Source organism: Carettochelys insculpta, chromosome 12 (assembly GCF_033958435.1).
Source record: "Carettochelys insculpta isolate YL-2023 chromosome 12, ASM3395843v1, whole genome shotgun sequence".
NCBI lineage: Eukaryota > Metazoa > Chordata > Testudines > Carettochelyidae > Carettochelys > Carettochelys insculpta.
The window spans coordinates 45,715,733-45,738,305 of NC_134148.1; the positions used below are offsets into that span (position 1 = coordinate 45,715,733).

Below are 22,573 nucleotides of genomic sequence, written 5' to 3' on the forward strand. Positions count from 1 at the left end.
TGGCACGTGTGGGCGGCGCTGCAGGGGAGCAGCCGTGGGATGCGGGTGGCCGGGCTCTGCGATTCCCTTGACTGACTAGAGAGCAGGACTGATGGCTTCCCGGTGCCTGAGGGTCGGGGGTGCAGGGATTACTTGGGGGCTGACAGGTTACACGAACGGTCCTCCCAGGCAGCAGACTGGCCCCTGGGTTGCCGAGGCGGTTTGGTGGGGGAAGTGGGGCAGGAAAGCGGGGTGGCTGGCACTCTGCAGCTCCTGTCCCTGGGACCGCATGGCTCGGGGCCCTGCTCCCCGCTGCACTCTCCGCATGGCACGCTGGGCCTGGCTGGACGGTGCAGGTGCCAGGTGGTGCTGTCACGCTGATGCCCCGGTGTCTAGAGCTGCCGGCGGCCGCGTTGCACCAGTCTGCGACCCACGAGAGCAGCGGTGTCTGGCCCTTCTGCTCGGGGTCCCGGGTGGCGCAGTCGAGGCTGCACCGCACGCTGTCCAGTTGGAGAGTCACTGCAGCCAGGCCAGCCGGGCGTCCTGGCCCAGCACCGCTGGAGGGCAGGCCCCGAGCGGGGCCCACGGGTCAGATGTGGGCGGGGGGGGTGCTGCAGGAAGTTCCCTCCGGTGGAGGAGTTGCTGGTGGCGTCCGGGGCGTCCGACAGGAGCCCAGCTGGAGGGGAACACCCCGCAGGCACTAGGGCCCCTTTCTGCCTCCCCCTCCCCCCCGCTGCTCGCCTTCCAGCTCCCCATCCCCCGTTCTCTTTCCCCGCTCCCATCCCCCGCTCTCCTCTCTTTGTCTCTCTGCCTCCGCTCTCCTGCCCCTCCTTCGCTCTGTCTCCTCTTTCCCTGCTCGCTGCTCGGTTTGTGTCTGCCTTTTTCTTTCTTCCCTTCTCCGCCCTGGCCCCCGCCCCGCCCCGCCCGGGTGAGACTTTCCCTCTCCCAGGCAGCACTTCCCTCTGGGTAAGCCGGTCCCTCCACCCAACTGAAGCCAGGCAGGGCTGCCCAGCCTGGTGCACACGTTGCCTTGGGCCGGGGCGCTAGGAGAGTGGGGCAGCTCTGTGCCCTCTGGCTCGCCAGCTCTGCCCTGAGCCCTGCCAGGGAGCAGGCGCCTGGATGAATCCTGCCTGGGCTGTAGGAGTGCCCAGCTGTCCCCTGGAGAGCGCAGTGGCCAGGCTTAGTCTAGAGCCGGAGCAGGTACGTTTGATGCCGTTTCGCCTTTCGCAGGGGCCCTGAGCTGCAGATGTGCAGGCGGCTCTCCGCATGCACTGAGGAGAGGGCAGATGCTGTCTGCAAATCAGAGCGCAGGCCGGCTGGGCTGGGCCGGGCTGGGGCTGGAGCTGCAGTGCTGGCGGATCAGTCAGACGTTGCCAAGCGCTCAGCGCTGCAGCCGGCCCGGCGGTGCGGAACAAGTGGGTGGCTCCCCTTGGTGCGAGCTGCCGGCGTGCGAAGGCGCTGGGCTCGGCGTGGCTGCTGTGTGCTGAGCCGGGCTCCCTGTGGCGTGGTGACGCGGGGCTGGGGCAGACCTGGGAGCTGCCCTCCTCGGCTCCCGGCGCCGCTCTGCGTGTTGGCTCTCGAGGCGTTCAAAGCCTCTCTCCCGATGTGTGCTCCCATGGGAGCCCCGAGCTGCCCCTGCTCTGCTCGCCAGTGCTGGCGGGACTCCCGGTGGCTGCGGTCGCCTTCCACTGCTGGCCCGGCCCTGCCCTGGGGTCTGCTTGAATTGTGCCTGGTTCTCGCCCAGGGGAACAGCCCCCCCGTGTCGGGCACCGGCTCCTTGCTTGGCTACCTGCTCGGCCCAGCGGGTGTGGTGAACGGCCAGGTGCTCTGCCCTGCCCTGCCCAGCTCAGGGCAGCTGCCCCAGACCTGCCTGCGGCAGCCTCTCCTCCACAGCCGGGAGAGGTCGTGCCTGTTCTGGGCCAGCTCCTCGCGGGGAGGGAGACCGGCTGTAGGGCTCTCCCCTGGCCCGGGGGGATTGTGGCCCCATCTGGGTGACGAGGCCCAGGCGCTCCGCTCCAGGCACAGGGGTTGTGGCTCCCCTGGTCAGCGCGTGGGGCCCCGGCGCTGGGCAGGTGGCTCTCCCTGGTGAGCGAGGAGAGCTGGGTGAGAGCGGGCGCTTTGTGGGCAGGGTTTGCCTGGCGGACAGGGCGCCTGTGCCGGGCTGGGGCCTGGCGTGCGCAGCCTGAGATCCCCCGTGTGCTGTGATGGGTGTGCATGGGGCAGGGCTCCTGAAGGGTGGTGTGGGTCAAGGGAGAGCTGTCTGCAGGTGCTGCTGCTGCTGTGGCAGTGGCTGGGGTTCCCTTGTCTGCACAGAGCTGGCTCCTGGGGAGGTTCATTCCCAGAGGGCCCCGCGCAGCATGTGGGCCCCATGTGGGGGGAGGCTGGGTTCCAGCGCTCCTTGCAAAGGGGGATTTCACGGGACCGCCAGCTCGTGGAAGCGTGCAGGGCGGAGGTGGGCCCCTTACCAGCAGCGGAAGAGAGGCCCGTGGTGTGCCCCAGCTGGGGGTCTGCTCTCACTGGTTCCTGGCTCCAGGGGGTGCCCCACCTTCGACTCACCACGCTGGTTGGTCAGTCGCGTTCAGGAAGGTGGGTCCTAGGCCGGGTCCCATCTGCAGGTACAGGGCACGTACTTCCCCCCGGCCAGGACGGCGTGCTCCTCACCGAGCATGGGCCTGCGTTAGAAGGGGAGTGCGCAGGCCTCCCTTGGAGCGAGCCCTGCAGCGTGTACCGGGGCTGAGGGTCAGCAGCCAATCTGCCAGCTGTCCCATCACCAGCGCAGTGCGATGCCGTAACATCGTGCACGAGAGCTCGTGTGCCACCACTGCATCAGGACACGACTCGCTACTGGTCACCAGTGTGTGAGGAGCAGCTTTCACTTCCTCCTTCTGCAGGATACCTGCCAGCAGGCACGCAAGGCCACGCTGGCACTGGCACCGACCCCGCCCGAGCCCACGGCCCAGGTCCTGCTCTCTGCCAGGCGTGTGCGCCAGCCTGGCTGTCCCCAGGTACTGCAGCCCCTCAGGAAGAGTGGATGAGGCTTTTTTTAAACAACTAACAAAGTCAAGCAGGGCCTCAGATTTGGTGGTGATGGGGGACTTCAACTATCCAGATATATGTTGGGAAAGTAATACAGCAGGGCACAGACTATCCAGTAATTTCTTGGATTGTATTGGAGACAATTTTTTATTCCAAAAGATTGAAAAAGCTACTGGGCGGAAGCTGTTTTGAATTTGATTTTAACAAATAGGGAGAAGTTGGTAGAGAACTTGAAGGTGGAAGGCAGCTTGGGTGAAGTGATCATGAAATCATAGAGTTCACAATCCTAAGGAAGGGTAGAACAGAAAACACCAAAATAGAAATAATGGATTTCAGGAGGGCAGATTTTGGTAAACTCAGAGAGCTGGTAGGTAAGGTCCCATGGGAAGCTAAACTGGGGAAAAACAGCGGAGCAGAGTTGGCAGTTTTTCAAAGGGACATTATTAAGGGCCCAAAAGCAAGCTATCCCGCTGCATAGGAAAGATAGAAAATATGGAAAAAGACCTCCTTGGCTTAACCAGGAGATCTTGCATGATCTCAAAGTAAAAAAGGAATTGTATAAAAAATGGAAACAAGGAAAAATTACAAAGGATGAATATAGGCAAATGACACAAGAATGCAGGAGAAAGATTAGAAAGGGTAAAGCACAAAATGAGCTCAGACTAGCTAGAGGCATAAAGGGAAACAAGAAGGCTTTTTATAAATATATTAGAAACAAGAGGAAGACCAGGGACAGGGTAGGGCCATTGCTCAGTGAGGAGGGAGAAACAGTAACTGGGAACTTGGAAATGGCAGAGATGCTCAATGACTTCTTTGTTTCGGTCTTCACTGAGAAGTCTGATGAAGGAATGCACAACATAGTGAGTGCTAGTGGGAAAGGGGTACAGTTAGAAGTTGAAATAAAAAAAGAACAAGCTAAAAATCACTTAGGAAAATTAGATGTCTGCAAGTCACCAGGGCCTGATGAAATGCACCCGAGAATACTCAAGGAGCTGATAGAGGAGGTATCTGAGCCTTTATCTATCATCTTTGGAAAATCATGGGAGACAGGAGAGATTCCAGAAGACTGGAAAAGGGCAAATATAGTGCCCATCTATAAAAAGGGAAATAAGAATAACCCAGGAAACTACAGGCCAGTCAGCTTAACTTCAGTGCCAGGAAAGATAATGGAGCAGGTAATTAAAGAAATCATCTGCAAGCACTTGGAAGGTGGTAAGGTAATAGGAAGCAGCCAGCATGGGTTTGTAAAGAATAAATCTTGTCAAACTAATCGGATAGGTTTCTTTGATAGGATAATGAGCCTTGTGGATAGGGGAGAAGCGGTAGATGTGGTACACCTAGACTTTAGTAAAGCATTTGATACGGTCTCTCATGATATTCTTATCAAACAACTAGGCAAATACAATTTAGATGAGGCTACTGTAAGGTGGGTGCATAACTGGCTGGGTAACTGTACCCAGAGAGTAGTTCTTAATGGTTCTCAATCCTGCTGGAAAAGTATAACAAGTGGGGTTCCGCAGGGGTCTGTGTTAGGACCGGTTCTGTTCAATGTCTCCATCAATGATTTAGATATTGGCATAGACAGTACGCTTATTAAGTTTGCAGATGATACCAAGTTGGGAGGGGTTGCAACTGCTTTGGAGGATAGGGTCATAATTCAAAATGATCTGGATAAATTGGAGCAATGGTCTGAGGTAAACAGGATGAAGTTTAATAAAGACAAGTGCAAAGTGCTCCACTTGGGAAGGAACAATCAGTTTCACACATACAGAATGGGGAGAGACTGTCTAGGAATGACTACAGCAGAAAGGGATCTGGGGTTATAGTGGACCACAAGCTAAATATGAGTCAACAGTGTGATGCTGTTGCAAAAAAAGCAAACATGATTCTGGGATGCATTAACAGGTGTGTTGTGAACAAGACATGAGAAGTCATTCTCCCGCTCTGCTCTGCGCTGGTTAGGCCTCAGCTGGAGTATTGTGTCCAGTTCTGGGTGTCGCATTTCAAGAAAGATGTGGAGAAATTGGAGAGGGTCCAGAAAAGAGCGACAAGAATGATTAAAGGGCTAGAGAATGTGATGTATGAAGAAAGGCTGAAAGAATTGGGCTTGTTTAGTTTGGAAAAGAGAAGATTGAGGGGAGACATGATAGCGGTTTTCAGGTATCTAAAAGGGTGTCCTAAGGAGGAAGAAGAAAATTTGTTCTTCTTGGCCTCTGAGGATAGAACAAGAGGCAACGGGCTTAAACTGCAGCAAGGGAGGTTTAGGTTGGACGTTAGGAAAAAGTTCCTAACTGTCAGGGTGGTCAAGTACTGGAATAAATTGCCAAGGGAGGTTGTGGAATCTCCATCGCCGGAGATATTTAAGAACAGGTTAGATGGACGTCTATCAGGGATGGTTTAGATAGTGTCTGGTCCTGCCATTGGGGCAGGGGGCTGGACTCGATGGCCTCTCGAGGTCCCTTCCAGTCCTAGTGTTCTATGATTCATCCACCATAACCGCTAGGTCCCTTTCCATCGTACTGCTGCTGAGCCAGTCGGTCCCCAGCCTATAACAATGTTTGGGATTCTTCCGCCCCAGGTGCAGGACTCCACACATCTCCTTATTGAACCGCATCAGATTTCTTTTGGCCCAGTCCTCCAGTTTATCCAGGTCCCTCTGGACCCTCTCCCTGCCCTCCAATGTATCTACCTCTCCCCTGCGTATACCCCTAGCTCTCTATGGTTGGGGTGAAGTGCTGCTGAGCTGAGGGACGTGTGCCAGCCCCTCTCTCGCTCTGTCCCCAGGGAATGCACCCTCCCTTGCCTGGTTTGCCGTTCTACCCCTTCACCTTCTCGTCTCACTGGTGCCTGCAGCCTGAGCCTCGCAGGGATGCTGCTGCAGGACGCTCAGGAGAGCGGCGTGGCTGTGAATGTGAAGCAGTGCACCCCAAAGGTGTTTGCTTGCCCCAGCCCCAGCCCCTGCATGGGGCAGCCATGGAATCGCTACCCAGTGCTCCTGCAGTCCCGAGCTGTGGGCCCTGGCGCTGCTGGCTGCTCCAAGAAGGGTTCCAGTCCGAGCAGTGAGGAGGGGCAGGTTGCGGGATGGCTGGGGCCCAGCGCTGTCACGCTGCTCGGCCGCCTCTAATGACAGTCACCTGCAAACCGGCCTTGGTGCAGATTTACGGCCTGGCCTGGGGGTGAGCAGAGCATGTGCCTCTCCAAGGGCAGACTGGGTCCTGCTCTCCGCAGGGCGGCTCAGAGGGCACAGGAGCCCTGTTCAGTGTGGGGAGCAGGGGGGCGCTGGGGCTCTGCACGCCGGCAGCTCATCCATCTCCTGATTGGTACCAATGCACTTTCAGGCAGCGGGACCCTGCTGTGTGGGTGTCAAGGCAGCTGCTTCCTGGGGTGACTGGTCTGGTGGCAGGGGAGGACAGTGGAACATGGTGGATGCCCTGAAAGCTGAAGCGCGTAAATCCCAGTGTGAGCCATGGTCCAGTTAGGGCCCGTCTCTCCTGCTCCGAACGCCCCTCCTGCCTGCGGAGCTGGCCGATGCACTTCTCCTCGCTCGTGGCCAAGCACGGCCGGACCCAGCTCCTGTTCCTGGGCTGCAGTGAGCGCCGGACGGCCCTGAGCAGGCCCCATTTGCGGTCATGGCCTCTCGCAGGGGTAGGCTGCGTCCCTGGCAGAAGTGAGACTGTGCATGCAGGGTGCTGGGAGTCCCTGGGGCTCTGGAGAGGGAGTGGCCCTTGTCCCTGCCTCCAGCCCTCGCTCAGGCAGGCCCCTCTGGGATGGAGCCTTTGTGCTGCAGGCTCTGCCAGTGCCCAGGGCAGTGGCCCAGTGACGAACTCCCCTGCCTGCTGCTCCCGCTTCCAGCTATGGCCTTTCCCCGCCAGGCGAAAGAGCCGTCCGTCTCCTCAGATATGCCTCCCTCGTAGGCCGGGAAGGGACAGATTGTGTCTCTAGGCCCCAGCCCTTGGCTGCCCCACACTGAGGCCTTGTCTACGCTGGCGGGCAGACCTGTGCTGCAGGGAGCGATCCCTGGGGCACCTTGTAGGAAAGGCGCTAAGGCCATGGCTGAGTGTGCCCCTGTAGCCTTGGGCACTGCACCAGCAGGGGAGGCGTCAGGCTGCGAGGTACCTCCGCTGCACTGGCCAGTCCTGGGGCCACAGGTGGGTACCTTGGTGTGACGTGGGTGGTGCGGGACCAAACCCCCGTCATACGTTGTCAGCCCCTCCCTGTCACCCAGCTGCTCGCCTCGGAAGTGTGGGGTGGACAGGGCTGATTCTCTGTGAACCACAGTGACTGGCATAGGCCGTGCTGCTGGCGTGTCGTTCAACTGCCCATGTGGGCCTGGCCCTCCGCGTGCACTGAGCCGGCACTGGCTGCGAGCCACAGCAGCTTTTCTCCAAGGCCTGGAGCCCGGGGGAGTGCTTGAGGTTTGTTAGCAGCCCACCTGGGCAGCTCCGAGACCCCTGGGCTGGTTCCTGCCCCAGGAAGTCTCGGGTTAGGGCACCGGCCGAGGGCTCAGACTGGAGGCCTAGGGCCAGGCCCTAGGGGACCCTGCGTGAGCTCAGACAGGTCCGTCTCTGGGCCTTGCTTCTGCTCTATGAGAAGTGGGTCCCAGCCCTCCAAGGCCCACAGGGGCCCTGGTGCAGACGTCCCTGGGCAGAGCAGATACGGCAGTATGGGGCCGGGGGGGCTTTGGGCATAGTGACTGTGTGACCTGCTGAGTGAGTGCCAGCTGCCTGGACCTCAGCTTCTTGGTCCCCGGCCAGAGCCGGCCTTTGTTCTGCTGGGGTCATTAGCGGCTAGGTTCTTGGCGTTGTTCTGTGAGCCTCTGGAGGCCTGGTCGGTTGGGCTGGGGCCCCAGGGAAGGAAGCCGGAGGAAACGTGAACATCACAGGTTAAAAGGCAAAGAGCTGCCCTCAGGTGAGGCACACGCATGGTGGGCTGCTCTGGCAGAGGGGCACTCAAGCAAGGCAAAGGGAGCAGGAGGCCCCAGCCTGCAGCTCCAAGGGGACAGGCTGACAAGCTACAGTGGTGACAGCTGCCCCGCACGACTGCCTCTGAGCAAGGGGGCAGGAGCCTGGGCCGCGTGGCCCCTGACCAGAGGGGTGGCTGGGAGCGTGGCCGAGCCTCTGGCCTGTGCCCCTGCACAGCAGCCCCCGGGGGCACAGGTGGTGGAGGCTGGGCAGAAAGTTTGCACCCCAGCGTGGCAGCGGGCGTTCCCCTCACCCTGAGCTCACAGTTGGCCTTCCCCGAGAGCCGGGGCTCCCTCTGAGGGGGTTGCAGGTTATCCTGCAGCTCGGCTCAGAACCCCCGCAGCCCCTCGTACTTGGCCAGCGCCGAGCAGGCTCCTGCCAGGGGCAGTGCACCAAGGCACTCGGTGGCCCACCAGACACAGTCCCGGGGCAGCTCCCCACGGGCAGCCAACATCTTAGCAGGGGCTCAGTGCTGCAGCTCAGGGGCTTCTTCAGCACCGCTGCAGGTCAGGCCCAGATGCCCGGGTGTGACGCCCAGCACCCCGCCCTCCTGAGCACGACAGCCCCTGCTCGTTAGCAGAGCTGCGGTCCCCAAGCAGTGAGCGGCTCTGCTGTCCCAGGGACCCCAGCCCAGTTGTCCGGGCCAGGGCTGGTGGGGCGGGCTGCAGCCCAGGTTGGCGCTCACCCTCTCTCTCGCTCTGCCCGCAGCCATGCCAGCCTAGCAGCTGGGCAGCGATGGAACGCTTCACCGAGTCCGGCACTCAGACGGATGCTGTGGTGGTGCTGTCCCTGGCCCAGGCCGCCGTCTTGGGCCTGGTGTCCGAGAACGAGCTCTTCGGCGCCACTGTCAGCCCTGCCGGGCTCTTCCCGCAGCTGGCCAACAAGCTGGCTGAGGCGGTGCAGCTGGAGGAGGAGAGCCGGGTCCCCGCCGAGGCGCCTGAGGAGGAGGGGCTGGAGGCAGACACGCCCTTTGAGAAACACCCCCGGAGGAGGAAGCGGCCCCCGGTGAGGCTGGTGCCCAAGGTCAAGTGCGAACCGCCTGCGAGAGAGGAGGTGGCATATGACACGGCCCCCCCCAGCAACAGCGGGGAGGAGTCGCTGGGCAGCCCCCCGCCCAGCTGTGAGCAGCCCCTGCAAAGCAGCGCCGTGAAGATGATTGACCTGGGGGCTTTCGGCAGGAAGCCGCGGCGCCTGCGGCACCTGCGCCGGCACACTCGAGCGGCCGCCAGCGGTTATGAGCACAGCCAGGCGGGCTGTGCCGCAGCCAGCGGCGGGCCAGAGGCCCCGGGCAGCTTTGAGGCAGGCGCCCAGGCCCCCGGGCCGGCCTCGCCGGAGGCGGTGAAGATGGAGAGCGAGCAGGGCTTTGTGTGGCAGGGCCCTGTGGCCATGGGGGCCGAGGCGGGCGGCGCCCCCCCGGAGCGCAGCAAGAAGGCGCAGCTGGACCGGCTGGACATCAACGTGCAGATCGACGACTCCTACCTGGTGGAGGCGGGCGACCGCCAGAAGCGCTGGCAGTGCCGCCTGTGCGAGAAGTCCTACACCTCCAAGTACAACCTGGTGACGCACATCCTGGGCCACAACGGCGTCAAGCCCCACTCCTGCCCGCACTGCAGCAAGCTCTTCAAGCAGCCCAGCCACCTGCAGACGCACCTGCTGACGCACCAGGGCACACGCCCGCACAAGTGCCAGGCGTGCGGCAAGGCCTTCACGCAGACCAGCCACCTCAAGCGCCACATGCTGCTGCACAGCGACGTCAAGCCCTACAGCTGCCGCTTCTGCGGGCGCGGCTTTGCCTACCCCAGCGAGCTGAGGGCCCACGAGGCCAAGCACGAGAGCGGGCGCTGCCACGTGTGCGTGGAGTGCGGGCTGGACTTCTCCACGCTGGCGCAGCTCAAGCGCCACCTGGCCACGCACCAGGGGCCCACGCTCTACCAGTGCCTGGAGTGCAGCAAGGCCTTCCACTACCGCAGCCAGCTGCAGAACCACATGCTCAAGCACCAGAACGTGCGGCCCTTCGTCTGCACCGAGTGCGGCATGGAGTTCAGCCAGATCCACCACCTCAAGCAGCACTCGCTCACCCACAAGGTCAGCGGCGGCGCGGGGCCTGGGCTCTCCCCGCCCCAGGGAGCAGCCGCGGGTGCTGGCACTGGGGTGCCTCCTGCTCCGCCCAGAAGCTAGGAGCAAGGGACTGGGGCAGAGCTCTCCGGCCCCGGGCTCCGCTCGCGGGGGCTTTGGGGTGGGTCCCTGGCACCTGCGCAGAGGGGAGGCGGGAAGACTCTGAAGTCAGCGCAGCCAACTCGTCTGCACCTCCACTCTGCTCTGTTCCATACGGCTGTGCACCACGGGAGGCCCAGCCCTAGAGGGCCTGTTCTGCTCTGGGCTCCTCCCAGTCCTGGGGGAGGTGGACGTGGCCCAGGCAGGGCTACGTGTGGCCGCCCTGTGGCCCTGCTCAGCACCAGGCAGGTGTGCGCCGCTGCAGCCAGGTCATGCCCCAGGTGGGAGCCTCTTGGGGCTGCCCTGTGGCCGTGCTTGGCACCAGGCGGGCCTGTGCCACTGCAGCTGGGTCACGCCCCAGGTGGGAGCCACGTGGGGCCGCCCTGTGGCCCTGCTCGGCACCAGGCAGGCGTGCGCCGCTGCGGCCAGGTCACGCCCCAGGTGGGAGCCACGTGGGGCCGCCCTGTGGCCCTGCTCGGCACCAGGCAGGCGTGCGCCGCTGCGGCCGGGTCACGCCCCAGGCAGGGCCTTTCCCCCGGTGCCGCGGTGCTCACGCGTCTCCTGTGCCTGGCAGGGCGTGAAGGAGTTCAAGTGCGAGGTGTGCGGGCGGGAGTTCACCCTGCAGGCCAACATGAAGCGGCACATGCTCATCCACACCAGCGTCCGGCCCTACCAGTGCCACGTCTGCTTCAAGACCTTTGTGCAGAAGCAGACGCTCAAGACCCACATGATCGTGCACTCGCCGGTGAAGCCATTCAAATGCAAGGTACCGCCTGGGTGCCCCTGCCGGGCTCTGCCCGCCCAGCTCGTTCGAGGGTCCGTCCCGCCGAGCTCCAGAGCAACAGGGCTGCCGTGGGGCGGGGGGCAGCGCGTGCCTGGGCTGAGCCCCTCTCGTCCCTCAGCACTAGCAGCCAGACGCAGGCAGCTGGGGCGCGAGCAGCTGGGGTTGGGGGTCCTGGGCTCAGCGAGACTCTGACCAGGCTGCAGGCCGAGGGCAGGGGCCGGGGGGTTAAGTGCTGGCCTGTTGTGCGCAGGTGTGCGGGAAATCCTTCAACCGCATGTACAACCTGCTGGGGCACATGCACCTCCACGCCGGCAGCAAGCCCTTCAAGTGTCCCTACTGCTCCAGCAAGTTCAACCTGAAGGGGAACCTCAGCCGGCACATGAAGGTCAAACATGGGGTCATGGACGTCAGCCTGGATAGCCAAGGTGGGTGGGGCAGCTGGCGAGGGGGCCAGGCCCTGCTGGGGCGGGCCCCCAGGGGACTGACCCACCGGTCCCACACTAATCCCGGCTCCTGGCCCCCACGGTGGGCACGCCTCTGGGTCCTGCAGCGCTGTCCCCAGCGCCTCCTGGCCCGGTGGTGGCCTGGGGCTCCCCAGCGAGGGGACGCTTTAGCTGGGGCTCTGGCATGGCCGCAGGCAGGAACAGGCTGCACCGCTCCTGTGGCCTCCCAGCCAGAGCTGGGCCAGGTCCCAGGCCGGGCGTGCTGCCCTGCAGCCACAGGCAGAGCCGGGGGTGGCCCCTAGCAATGGCACAGGGCTCCAGGGCGGCCCAGCCTGCGGCGCTATGGGCTGGTCGGGACACTGCATGCCCCACTGCCCAGCTGAAGCCTGGGCCCTGAGGACACCATGCTGGGGCCTTGCAGCTGTGGGTCAGTGGGCAGGGGGAGGGCTGCCTCATAGCCCCCTTTGCAGGGGTCAGCAGCAGGCTGTCCAGGCCCGGCGCTCTGGCTCCTCCTGGCCCGTCTGGCTGTCCCAGCATGTTGTGCTGTCCCCTAGATCCCATGCTGGAGCTGGCGGGGGCGGAGCACGCGGCGCTGGAGGACTACGAGAACACCTACGCGGGGGCAGCCAAGGCCCCGGCGGAGGGCGCCCTGGCCGAGCAGGAGATGGCCTATTACAGCATGTTGTAGCTGGGCCAAGAGGGACCTCTGCAGGCTCCAGCCACCCCCAGGCAGCTCGGCTCCACCGTGGAGGAGGAAAGGGGGCTGGCCATGGCCACGGGGCGTCCCCTGCAGCAGCCCAGCCTGCCACGCGGGTGCAGCAGTCCCACAGGGGCTCCTCACTTGGCCATCCCCTCTCAGGACAGAGCAGCGAGGGCCGGGCCGGGGGGTGAGCTCAGCCCCTGGCTGCACCACAGGGGCTGCTCTCCCCTGCTGAGCACAGACTGTTTCTACCTCCTCCCCAGCCTGCTGCAGGGGCACTGGGACTCAGCCCCGGTACTGTCCCCTCCAGGCAGCAGCCATGCACAGGGGCGGTTCTGCTTGCTTCCCTGTCCCCCTGGGGCGGGGCTGGCTTGCTCCAGCAGTGCCCCCCAGAGAATATTTTCTTACCCCCTCCCCCCCCACGAGGGTAACAGTCCTGCACAAAGCGGAGAAACGGGGTATTTTGAAAGTAATTTATTTTTTTTCAGAGGCGCTGAGCAGTTAAAGGATAAATCCAACCACTGACCTTTGTACACCTGCCTCACTCGTGCCTGTGACTGCAGGGCTGGGGCGCTGCGGGCGCTGCTCATGGGGAAGGGGGCGTGTTTTGCACTTCTGCTGGGGGGGGGCACTGGGGCAGTATGTACTGAGAGCTGCTGGGGGGAGGGGCAGCCTGTGCTGGAAGCTGCTGGGAGGAGGTGGTCTGTACTGGGTGCAGCTGGGAGGGAGCGGGGGGTCTGCAGCGTGCCCTCCTGGGCCCCACCGGTGGGATCACCCTGAAGGGCAGTTGCCTGTTGCCCAAGGTGGTGCAGGGAAGGCAGCCTTGGCAGAGGCGTTCTGCCCTGGGGCTGCTGGAATCAGAGGTGCCCCTGGCTCAGCTGGAGGCAGAGCAGGGCTATGGTGCTGGCCCAGGGGTTAACCCTGGGGGCAGGAGTGAGTGGCAAAGCAGTGGGCGCTGCAGGACATCCCCCTTGGGCACAGCTGTGGCCCCAGCCCCACAGGAAGGGGCCTCTGCCCAAAAGCACTGGCACCAGCAGCTGTCCTGCCCGGGGACGAGCCAGCCCCCCGGTGCAGGGTCGGCCCTGCGCTCCCCCTGCTTGAGCCCAGCCCCATGTACTAGCAGCAGCCGGCCTGAGAGGCGGGTAGAGACCTGGAGTGCTTGGGGCAGCAGGTGAGGGCCACACACAAGCCAAGCAGCTGGTCCCTGGAGAACTCCAGGCCTGCTGAGCAAATCCTGCCTCTTCCCCTCCCTGTGCAGGACTAGGCCAGGCTGCCAAGGGGGTACAGGGGAACCTGGCCTTGCTGCGGCCCACTCTGCTTGCCGCAGAAGGCCGGGGCTGGGCCTGGCAGCGGCCCCAGCACTGCAGAGAGACAGAGGCGGCTGTCCAGCTGCCGAGGACGGGGCCAGTGCAGCGAAGCACAGGCAGCAGGTGGGTGATGAGGTTTATTAGGGACAGTGAGGGCAGAGGCGGTACATAAATTACAGCACAAGCACCAGCGGAGCCCCCGGCCATGTGCTCCCAGAAACACTTTAAAAACCAGTTATAAAAGTCTCCCCCCGGCGCTCCTGGGCCCAGCGCGAGCTCAACCCCAAGCCCCTGCTGGCAGCTCCTGGCCTCTACTGCGTGCCCAGGGCTTTGTCCAGGTTCTTCTTGATGGCATCCAGGAAGTCCGTGGTGTTCACATAGTGCTCATTAAGCTGCACGCTGCAAGACGAGGGCAGAGGGTTGGGCAGAGTGGGAGCAGCCCCGCCCCCGGCACCTCCCTGCAGCCAGCTGCGTGCAGGGCAAAGGGTGAGACAGCCCCTAGCCAGCAGACCAGAGCCCCCCTGACTGGGGAGAGGGTCTGGGCACTAGGCCTCCTGCTCCTGCCAGGGGGCCACCCCTTCCCCCGCACAAGCCCAAGGGCTCGGCCAGCTGGGGCAAAGCGCCCACCCCCACGGGCAGCGCTGGCAGGAGCAGGACAGGGCAGAGGTGGGATGCAGAGACCTTGGGAGCTGGGCCCAGCCTGCCGGGGTCACTCACTTGGGGAGCCCATGGATGCAGCCTGCCAGGTCCTTTGTCATCACGCCGCTCTCCACTGTCTCCACGCACACCCTCTCCAGCGTCTGAGCAAAGCTGGGGGGCAGAGGCAGCAAGGTGAGGGCCAGCCCTGGCTGCCTGCCCCCGAAGTGGGCCACCTCCTCTCCAGGGCCTTGGCTCCCCTGGGGCTGCAGCCCTGCCCTCACTCACGTGATGAGATCCGGGTTGCTGTCCAGCTTGCCTCTGTGCTCCAGGCCCCGCGTCCAGGCGAAGATGCTGGCAATGGGGTTAGTGCTGGTGGGTCGGCCCTGCAGGAGGACAGCCCATGAGAACACCTGGCACCAGGGGACCCTGACCCAGCCCTGCAGCATGTCCCAGAGCCTGCCCCACCCCTGGCAGGTTGGCACACAACCCCCTCGCTCCATCTCTTCCCCAGCACTGGGCACAGGCACCCCAACCTCCCAGCAGGGCACGCCCACCTTCTGGTGCTCCCGGAAGTGGCGGGTGACTGTGCCGTGGGCCGCCTCGGCTTCTATGGTCTTGCCGTCGGGGCACACCAAGACAGAGGTCATCAGGCCCAGGGAACCGAAGCCTAGAGCCCAAAGCAGGGTGCAGTGAGCAGCCCCAGCCTGCGTGGGAGGCACCAGCACCCTGCCAGGGGCTGGCAAGGGCTGGCCCAGAGCACTCAGGGGCACCCGCCTCATTACCTTGGGCCAGGATATCTGACTGCACGTCCCCATCGTAGTTCTTACAGGCCCAGACGAAGCCGCCAGCCGACTTCAGCACCTGGGCCACCATGTCGTCAATGAGCCGGTGCTCGTACCAGATCTTCAGCTTGTCGAACTCCGTCTTGTAGTGCCTGGGGGGCCGAGAGCAGTCAGCAGAGTGCCTGCCGGAGAGCTGCTAGACGCTCAGGCCTCGGGGCGACAGCACCTGCTGCGACGAGCCCCCCGGCGAGACTGGCCAGCACAGAGCCGCCGTAGGGCAGGGACGGGGAGGGGCAGTACCTGTCGAAGATCTCCTGGAAGATGTCTTTGAAGCGGCCATCGTAGGCCTTGAGAATGGTGTTCTTGGTGCTCATGTAGAGGGGCCACTTCTTCTGGATGGCGTACTGGAAGCAGCTGTGAGCAAAGCCAGAGATGGACTGCGAGAGAGGGGGGCTGGTTAGTGTCTCCCCGGGCAGCCTGGAGGGGCTCAGGCAGAGCCAGATTAACTCTTCTGGGGACCCAGGGCTATTAGCATCGGTGGGGCCAAAGCTGAGAGGTTCTGGGGGCAGGAGTGAGGGCTCCCAGGGGGCCTGCAGGCTCTGGGGAGGGGCGGAGGGCACTTGCTTGGGACAGCTCCCCTGGGACTGCACAGGCCCCACGTGGGCGCAGTGTTCTCCCTGCTCCCCACAGTGGGGCTGGAATGTGGCTACAGCCCACCTACAAAATACCTGCACTTGGGGGGCCCAGTCATTCTGTGGGGCCCTCAGGCACCCCCAAAGCCCCTTCCTCAATCCAGCCCTGGGCTCAGGCCCATCCGGGCAAGGCAGGACCAGGGCAGCCTCATGGCAGGGTGCACTGGGGCCAGCCCCCCAGATGATGCCCACTGGAGAGAAGGCTCCCGTCCCTGGCCAGGGCTAGGCTCCTGCCCTGCCCCCAGCCTGTTCCCTGCCCCAGGGGCAGCGGGGCCCCGGATCCCTGGCAGCGGCCATGGGCTGCTCTACACAGCACATGCAGGGCCATGCCAGGCCCCTGGGGAGTTGGCACAGGCTCCTGCCAAGCAGGGCTGTGAGAATGGCACCCTCCTGCCCACGCCAGCGCCCGCCGCTCTCACCTCATCTGTGTTGTACATGCCCATCCCGACGCCCCCGCCCGGGAAGTTGTAAACCTCCCACTCCTTGGCGCCACTGCTGTCCTTCGGGGTGAACACCATCTTGAAGGTCCCAGCCCTGTCCACAACGAAGTCCGTGGCCTTGTACTGAACGGGGACAGCCGGAGCGTTACACCCGGCAGCTGCTGTGCCCTCCCCAGCATTGCCCGCAGCCCCCCCCAGCCCTGCGCGCCAGGCGGCTCACCTGGTCGCCGTGGGCATGCCTGCCAATGGTGATGGCCTTGGTCCAGCCGGGGACCAGGCGGGGAATGTTCTTGCACAGGATGGGCTCCCTGAACACTGTCCCCCCCAGGATGTTTCGGATCGTGCCATTGGGGCTCTTCCACATCTTCTTCAGCTTAAACTCTACAGACGCAAGGGGGTAAGACGTGCCCCCCCCGCACCAGCCCCCGTCCCTGTCCCCTACGGAGCCCGTCCCCGCCAGGCCACCACCCCCCTCCCCGTACCAGCCCCCGTCCCTGTCCCCTACGGAGCCCATCCCCACCAGGCCGCCACCCCCCCCCCCCCCCCGCACCAGCCCCCGTCCCTGTCCCCGCCAGGCCGCCACCCCCCCCGCACCAGCCCCCGTCCCTGTCCCCTACGGAGCCCATCCCCGCCAGGCCACCACCCCCCTCCCCGTACCAGCCCCCGTCCCTGTCCCCTACGGAGCCCGTCCCCACCAGGCCGCCACCCCCCCCCCCCGCACCAGCCCCCGTCCCTGTCCCCTATGGAGCCCGAGCCCGTCCCCGTCCCCTACGGAGCCCGTCCCCGCCAGGCTGCCCCCCCCCCCCCGCACCAGCCCCCGTCCCTGTCCCCTACAGAGCCCGTCCCCGCCAGGCCGCCACCCCCCCCCCCCGCACCAGCCCCCGTCCCTGTCCCCTACGGAGCCCGTCCCCGCCAGGCCGCCACCCCCGCCCCCCGCACCAGCCCCCGTCCCTGTCCCCTACGGAGCCCGTCCCCGCCAGGCCGCCACCCCCTCCCCCCCGCACCAGCCCCCGTCCCTGTCCCCTACGGAGCCCGTCCCCGCCAGGCCGCCACCCCCCCCCCCCCACACCAGCCCCCGTCCCCTACGGAGCCCGTCCCCACCAGGCCGCCACCCCCCCCCCCCGCACCAGCCCCCGTCCCCTACGGAGCCCATCCCCGCCAGGCCGCCACCCCCCCCCCCGCACCAGCCCCCGTCCCTGTCCCCTACAAAGCCCGTCCCCGCCAGGCCGTCACCCCCCCCCCGCACCAGCCCCCGTCCCTGTCCCCTACGGAGCCCGTCCCCGCCAGGCCGCCACCCCCCCCCCGCACCAGCCCCCGTCCCTGTCCCCTACGGAGCCCGTCCCCGCCAGGCCGCCCCCCCCCCCCCGCACCAGCCCCCGTCCCCGCCCCCTACGGAGCCCGTCCCCGCCAGGCTGCCCCCCCCCCCACCAGCCCCCGTCCCTGTCCCCTATGGACCCCGTCCCTACCAGGCCGCCACCCCCCCCGCACCAGCCCCCGTCCCTGTCCCCTACGGAGCCCGTCCCCGCCAGGCCGCCACCCCCCCCGCACCAGCCCCCGTCCCAGTCCCCTACGGAGCCCGTCCCCACCAGGCTGTCCCCCCACACACACACCAGCCCCCGTCCCTGTCCCCTATGGAGCCCGTCCCCGCCAGGCCGCCACCCTCCCCCCCCCGCACCAGCCCCCGGCCCTGTCCCCTACGGAGCCCGTCCCCGCCAGGCTGTCCCCCCACACACACACCAGCCCCCGTCCCTGTCCCCTATGGAGCCCCCCACCCACACCAGCCCCTGTCCCCTATGGAGCCCGTCCCCACCAGCCCCCCTGCACCAGCCCCCAGAGCGCCCTCCACGGTGCCCCTCCCCGTCAGCCCCTCAAACTGGGTGTCTCATTGCTGTCCCTTGCTGCCCATGGCTGTGTTCCCTGTAGGCTGGGTGCAAGGGCAGCTGCCCAGGGGCGAGGCAGGGGCTGCCCAGCTGACAGCAGAGCGCCCCCACCCAGCAGCGCGCCTGGGCTGGCGCACACCCACGCAGGCCTGGGCACACAACAGAATGGATTCCGTGCCTGGCTAGGAAACGAGGGGCCCCAGCCCAGGGTACACAGCTCAGCTCCTGCAGCCAAGCCCTTCAGGCCTGAGACCCTGCTGCTCCCATGACTGCTCTAGCCAGAGCTGGGAGCCCAGCTGCCTTCCCCCGCCCCCCCCCAGCCTGCAGCAGCTGCCGCCAGCCAGCAGAGCCCCAACAGACCGATGGGCGGCCTGCAGAGAGGGCGTCACGCTGCCCGGGTTGTGGGAACCTCCGTCTCCATCTGCACCCTGCGCGCAGGGCTGGGACCCAGTCAGGAGACACAGCACCATAAGCCCCACAGAAGGCCCAAGCTCACAGGAGATGCAGGGGAAGGGGGAAGGCACAAGGCTTCAGCCCACCTCCCAGGGGGTCCAAGCCCCAAGCCACCTCCCCTGCAGCTCGCTGCCCAGGGCCTCCTGCCACTGCAGCGCTTGTCCCAGGAGTAACTGCTGCCTCTCCCACCTTCCACTCGGGCCTCGTCGGGCGTGATGGTGGCACACTTCACAGCCACACTGTACTTCTGGGTGGCGAGTGCCGAGTCAATGGTGACCTGGTCATCCGTCCGGTCCCGGTTCGGCAGGCCCAGGTCGAAGTACTTCAGCTGCACATCCACGTTGGGCAGGATCAGCTGCAGGGCGGGTGGGGAGAGAGCACCTCAGTGGGAAGTGGGCCCCACAGCTCAGAGCCCGGCGTGACCAGAGCCACGCAGGCCCGGGGCAGTGCAGCTGGCTGCGTCCGACCAGCCCCTGGGGCTCAGACTCCTGCACCACAGGCTGGAATCGCTGCCCTGGGGTGTGGTGAAGTGGAACGCGTGAGAGTTTTGCCCCCTGGCGGAGCTGCATGGGTTTCCTGCTGGCCTGTAGTAACACCAGCTGCTGCCTCAGTTTACCTAGGCCCAGCATCAGTGCACAGCAGTGAGGGCAGTTTTGGGGTGATGACTTCTCACATGGTAGGCCAGGCCATCCATGGCCTTTGTAACCCAGGAAACAGGACAAAGGCCGGAGGAGGGGGCTGGCTGGTTTCAGTTGCAACTGGGCTGTGAGGTGGGGCAGTCCTGTCTGGCTGGAGAGGGAGGGAGGGGCCAGGGCCCGGCTTGGGGGCCCCTCTCCCCAAGCTGGATTGAACCGATGCCTGACTCCTGTGCTGACACGTCTATTCCACGCTGTGTCCCTGTCGCCCCGTAACCAGTTCTCCCTCCCCAGGGAGAGTCATGTCTGCCTGCAGGTGGGGGCAGGGCCTGGGACCCCCCACTCCAGGACAGGGGGCTGACAGCAGGAAGGACTGACGCCCCCTTGGTGCAGCTGCTCCCCTCTCACAGCGCGGCTGGGCCACTCCTGCGCTCTGGCACTGCCAGGAAGCTGTGAAGCTGCAGGGGAAGCTCTCAGACACCTGCTTCCGGGCTGGCGACAGCCCACGGCCGAGGCAGCTGGGATCCACAGGAGCCAAGGCCGCGTCCACAAACCGGCCTCTGGCTGCGTGCGCACTGCCCGGGCAGCGTGCTACGGACGGCTCCCCCACCCACGGGCCGGCAGCAGGGCAGACAAGGCCCTGGGGGCCGGGGCCAGGGCCCCCCCGAGCTCTGCACTGCCCCGGCACTACCTTCTCCTTGATGAACTCCCAGATGATGCGAGTCATCTCGTCCCCGTCCATCTCCACCACCGGCTGGGCCACCTTGATCCGTCTGTTGGCATCTAGGCAGGACGACAGCCCGTCAGTGCCGGGTGCTGAGCCCGGGCCGGGCAGTGGCTGGGGGGGGGGGGGGGGCAGCTCAGCCCCCGCCCCAGAACCCTGCTCTGGTTCTCTCAATTGTTCCTACCCCCCCAAGCTTCTGACCTGGGACAACCCATAATCGGGGCCAGGGCCAGCCCAGCCCAGCGGCACCCGCCTCCCAGCAACGCCCCCAGCGCTCCCGCCTGGGGCCCCGGGCGGGGAGAGTGAATCACACCCCCTGCCCGCCCGGGGCGGGCTGCCAGGGCCCTGCTCCACCTCCCGCGGGAAGGACCAGACCCCAGCTGGGAGGAGCGCAGCCGAGCCCCGGCCTCCAGCGCACAGCGGGACCGGGCAGAGACCCCGGCCGCGGCTGCAGGGCCGCTGCCCTTGAACAGCAGCTCCTCTCGCACAGGCCGCTGGGCGCAGCCCGGGCCCGGCCCCAGGGCAAACCCCTCCTGACAGCTGCCCGGGGCCGGGCCAGGCCAGGCCCGCTGCCGTCGCCCCGAGCCGGGCCGGGCCGGGCCAAGCGGAGGGCTCCGCCTGCAGCCGCCCGGAGCCCCGGCCGGGCTCTGGCGCCACGTACCGGCCGCCCGCGGCGCTTCATCCCCTGGCCCAGGGGGCCCCGGCTCGGGCGAGGCGGCCCAGGGAGGCCCAAGGTCACCGGCCCGGCCCGGCAGCTGCCGCTGCCCTTCAAGTCACCCTGAGCCGGCGGGGCGGGGCCGGGCCGGGGGAGCCCCGCGGGTGCCCCGAACTCACAGTGGCGGCGCGGCGCGGGCGCGCCCAGGCCCAGGGCGGCGGGGAGGCGGCTCAGGCCGGGGGCGGCGGCGGCGGCGCGGCAGAGCGCGGGGGCAGCGCGGAGGTAACGCGCCATCGCGGCGGGCAGGAGCCGGAGCCGGGCAGCGCGGGCCGCAGGCGCGGGGCAGCGGGACACGTGAGCGGCCCCACCCGGCCGGCGCCGCGGCGCATTGGGCAGCGCGGCCCGGCACCTCCCCGGGGCGGAGCGCGGCCCGGCCCCCGCGCCACGTGCGCCCTTTGTCCCGGGAGCTCCCCGCGGATCGGGGCCCTGCGCCCCCGGAGCCCGCAGTGCTGCGGCCGCCGCCGGAGGGGCTGGAGCGGGGCCCCGCAGGCCCCACGCCCGGGAAAGCTGGGCGCAGCGGGTGCGATCAGCCTGGCTGCGAGCCGGGATCGGGCAGCTCAGGACCTGTCTCCGGGAGCCTCCGCCCCAGAGCCCCAAGGGCCAGGCCCAGGAGTGGGGCTGCCCAGGAACTGCCCCCGCCATTGGGCTTCCCTGAGGTGCGGAGCCAGCGGCTCCCGGCAGCAGCTGCCGCCAGACAAGCGTCCCAAGGCCACAGGCAGCCGCCAGCAAACAGGCATCAAAGCCAGGGTCAAAGGCTGGGCAGCCTGCGCTGCTTCCAGTAGCGCTCCTGGCTGGGCCTGGCCTGGCTCGGGTCCCCCAGGGGTGCAGGCAGCTGCTCTGCCCGCTGGTGCTGCCGAGTGCCAGGGTCACGGCGGCCTGGGCAAGTTCAGGCAGGGGCGTTCTGGGGGTGCACCCCCCAAAGGCTGCTGGGCTGCACGGAGCACCCTGCCACACGCGGCTGCCTTGGGGGCCCAGGGCCCTGGCCCGGTGCCCGGCTCAGCCCCAAGAGGCAGGGCAGGGTGTGGAAACAAAGTCCACCAGCTTGCCCTGCAGACAGCGCTGCCCAGGCCCGGGGCTGCGCTCCGTGGCCCAGTGCACTGTCCTGGGCTTGGAAGGGCCCTTTCCCTGCTTGCCTTGACACCCATGCAGGGCCCAGCGCCGTCTGCCTGCCTCCCAGTGCCCCCAAGCAGGCGAGTTCAGGTCGGGAGGAGCTGGGCAGAGCCAAGAGGAAGCTGCCCCATGCAAAAAGAAACCTTGTTACTGCTACTGTTAATGAAACCATCTCTGGAGCTGAAACCCACTCAGGGCAGGAGGGCTGTGGGACTGGGTATCCGCTGCCAAGGAGGGGTGCCTGGGAATTGCAGGGCTGGGCTCGGCGTTGGCCGCAGGCAGGCAAGTGGGGGTGTCTGCAGGAATGGCAGGGGCTGCAGCGTGGGTCCCTGCACAGCAGCAGTGGGAGGGCAGGTGCAGGGTGCTAAGGGTGGCAGCAGGCAGGTAGGTAGGTCCAGGGTGCTCAGGGCGGCAGGAGCAGGCAGGTAGGTAGGTGCGGGGTGCTCAGGGCGGCAGGCGCAGGCAGGTGCGGGGTGCTCAGGGTGGCAGGAGCAGGCAGGCAGGTGAGGGGTGCTCAGGGCGGCAGGAGCAGGCAGGTAGGTAGGTGCAGGGTGCTCAGGGCGGCAGGAGCAGGCAGGCAGGTGCGGGGTGCTCAGGGCGGCAGGAGCAGGCAGGTAGGTAGGTGCAGGGTGCTCAGGGCGGCAGGAGCAGGCAGGCAGGTGCGAGGTGCTCAGGGCGGCAGGAGCAGGCAGGCAGGTGCGGGGTGGTCAGGGCGGCAGGAGCAGGCAGGCAGGTGCGGGGTGCTCAGGGCGGCAGGAGCAGGCAGGCAGGTGCGGGGTGGTCAGGGCGGCAGGAGCAGGCAGGTAGGTAGGTGCAGGGTGCTCAGGGCGGCAGGAGCAGGCAGGCAGGTGCGAGGTGCTCAGGGCGGCAGGAGCAGGCAGGCAGGTGCGGGGTGCTCAGGGCGGCAGGAGCAGGCAGGCAGGTGTGGTGCTCAGGGCGGCAGGAGCAGGCAGGCAGGTGCGAGGTGCTCAGGGCGGCAGGAGCAGGCAGGCAGGTGCGAGGTGCTCAGGGCGGCAGGAGCAGGCAGGCAGGTGCGGGGTGCTCAGGGCGGCAGGAGCAGGCAGGCAGGTGCGGGGTGC

General features: G+C 66.1%; 2 protein-coding genes across 4 annotated transcripts in view; one reads left to right on the forward strand and one right to left on the reverse strand.

The window, feature by feature from the left end:
• Positions 1-13,296, forward strand: part of ZNF710 (zinc finger protein 710) — a 46,693-nt gene extending 33,397 nt beyond the window's left edge. For all 3 annotated transcript variants that reach the window (XM_075006569.1, XM_075006568.1, XM_075006570.1), the window contains 4 exons: positions 8,685-10,061; positions 10,765-10,956; positions 11,225-11,399; positions 11,972-13,296. In XM_075006569.1, the coding sequence (XP_074862670.1) occupies positions 8,712-10,061; positions 10,765-10,956; positions 11,225-11,399; positions 11,972-12,105 (1,851 nt within the window). In that variant the 5' untranslated portion in view covers positions 8,685-8,711 and the 3' untranslated portion in view covers positions 12,106-13,296. The remainder of the gene's footprint in view (positions 1-8,684; positions 10,062-10,764; positions 10,957-11,224; positions 11,400-11,971) is intronic.
• Positions 12,577-20,674, reverse strand: IDH2 (isocitrate dehydrogenase (NADP(+)) 2). Its single transcript, XM_075006571.1, has 11 exons — positions 20,504-20,674; positions 19,637-19,728; positions 18,500-18,665; positions 16,198-16,358; positions 15,957-16,100; positions 15,146-15,282; positions 14,846-14,997; positions 14,618-14,730; positions 14,349-14,446; positions 14,142-14,234; positions 12,577-13,823 (listed from the first exon to the last, which is right to left on the reverse strand). The coding sequence occupies exons 1-11, from the start codon at positions 20,616-20,618 to the stop codon at positions 13,736-13,738; spliced, it is 1,359 nt and encodes a 452-aa protein (XP_074862672.1). The 5' UTR covers positions 20,619-20,674; the 3' UTR covers positions 12,577-13,735.
• Positions 20,675-22,573: the final 1,899 nt, after the last annotated feature.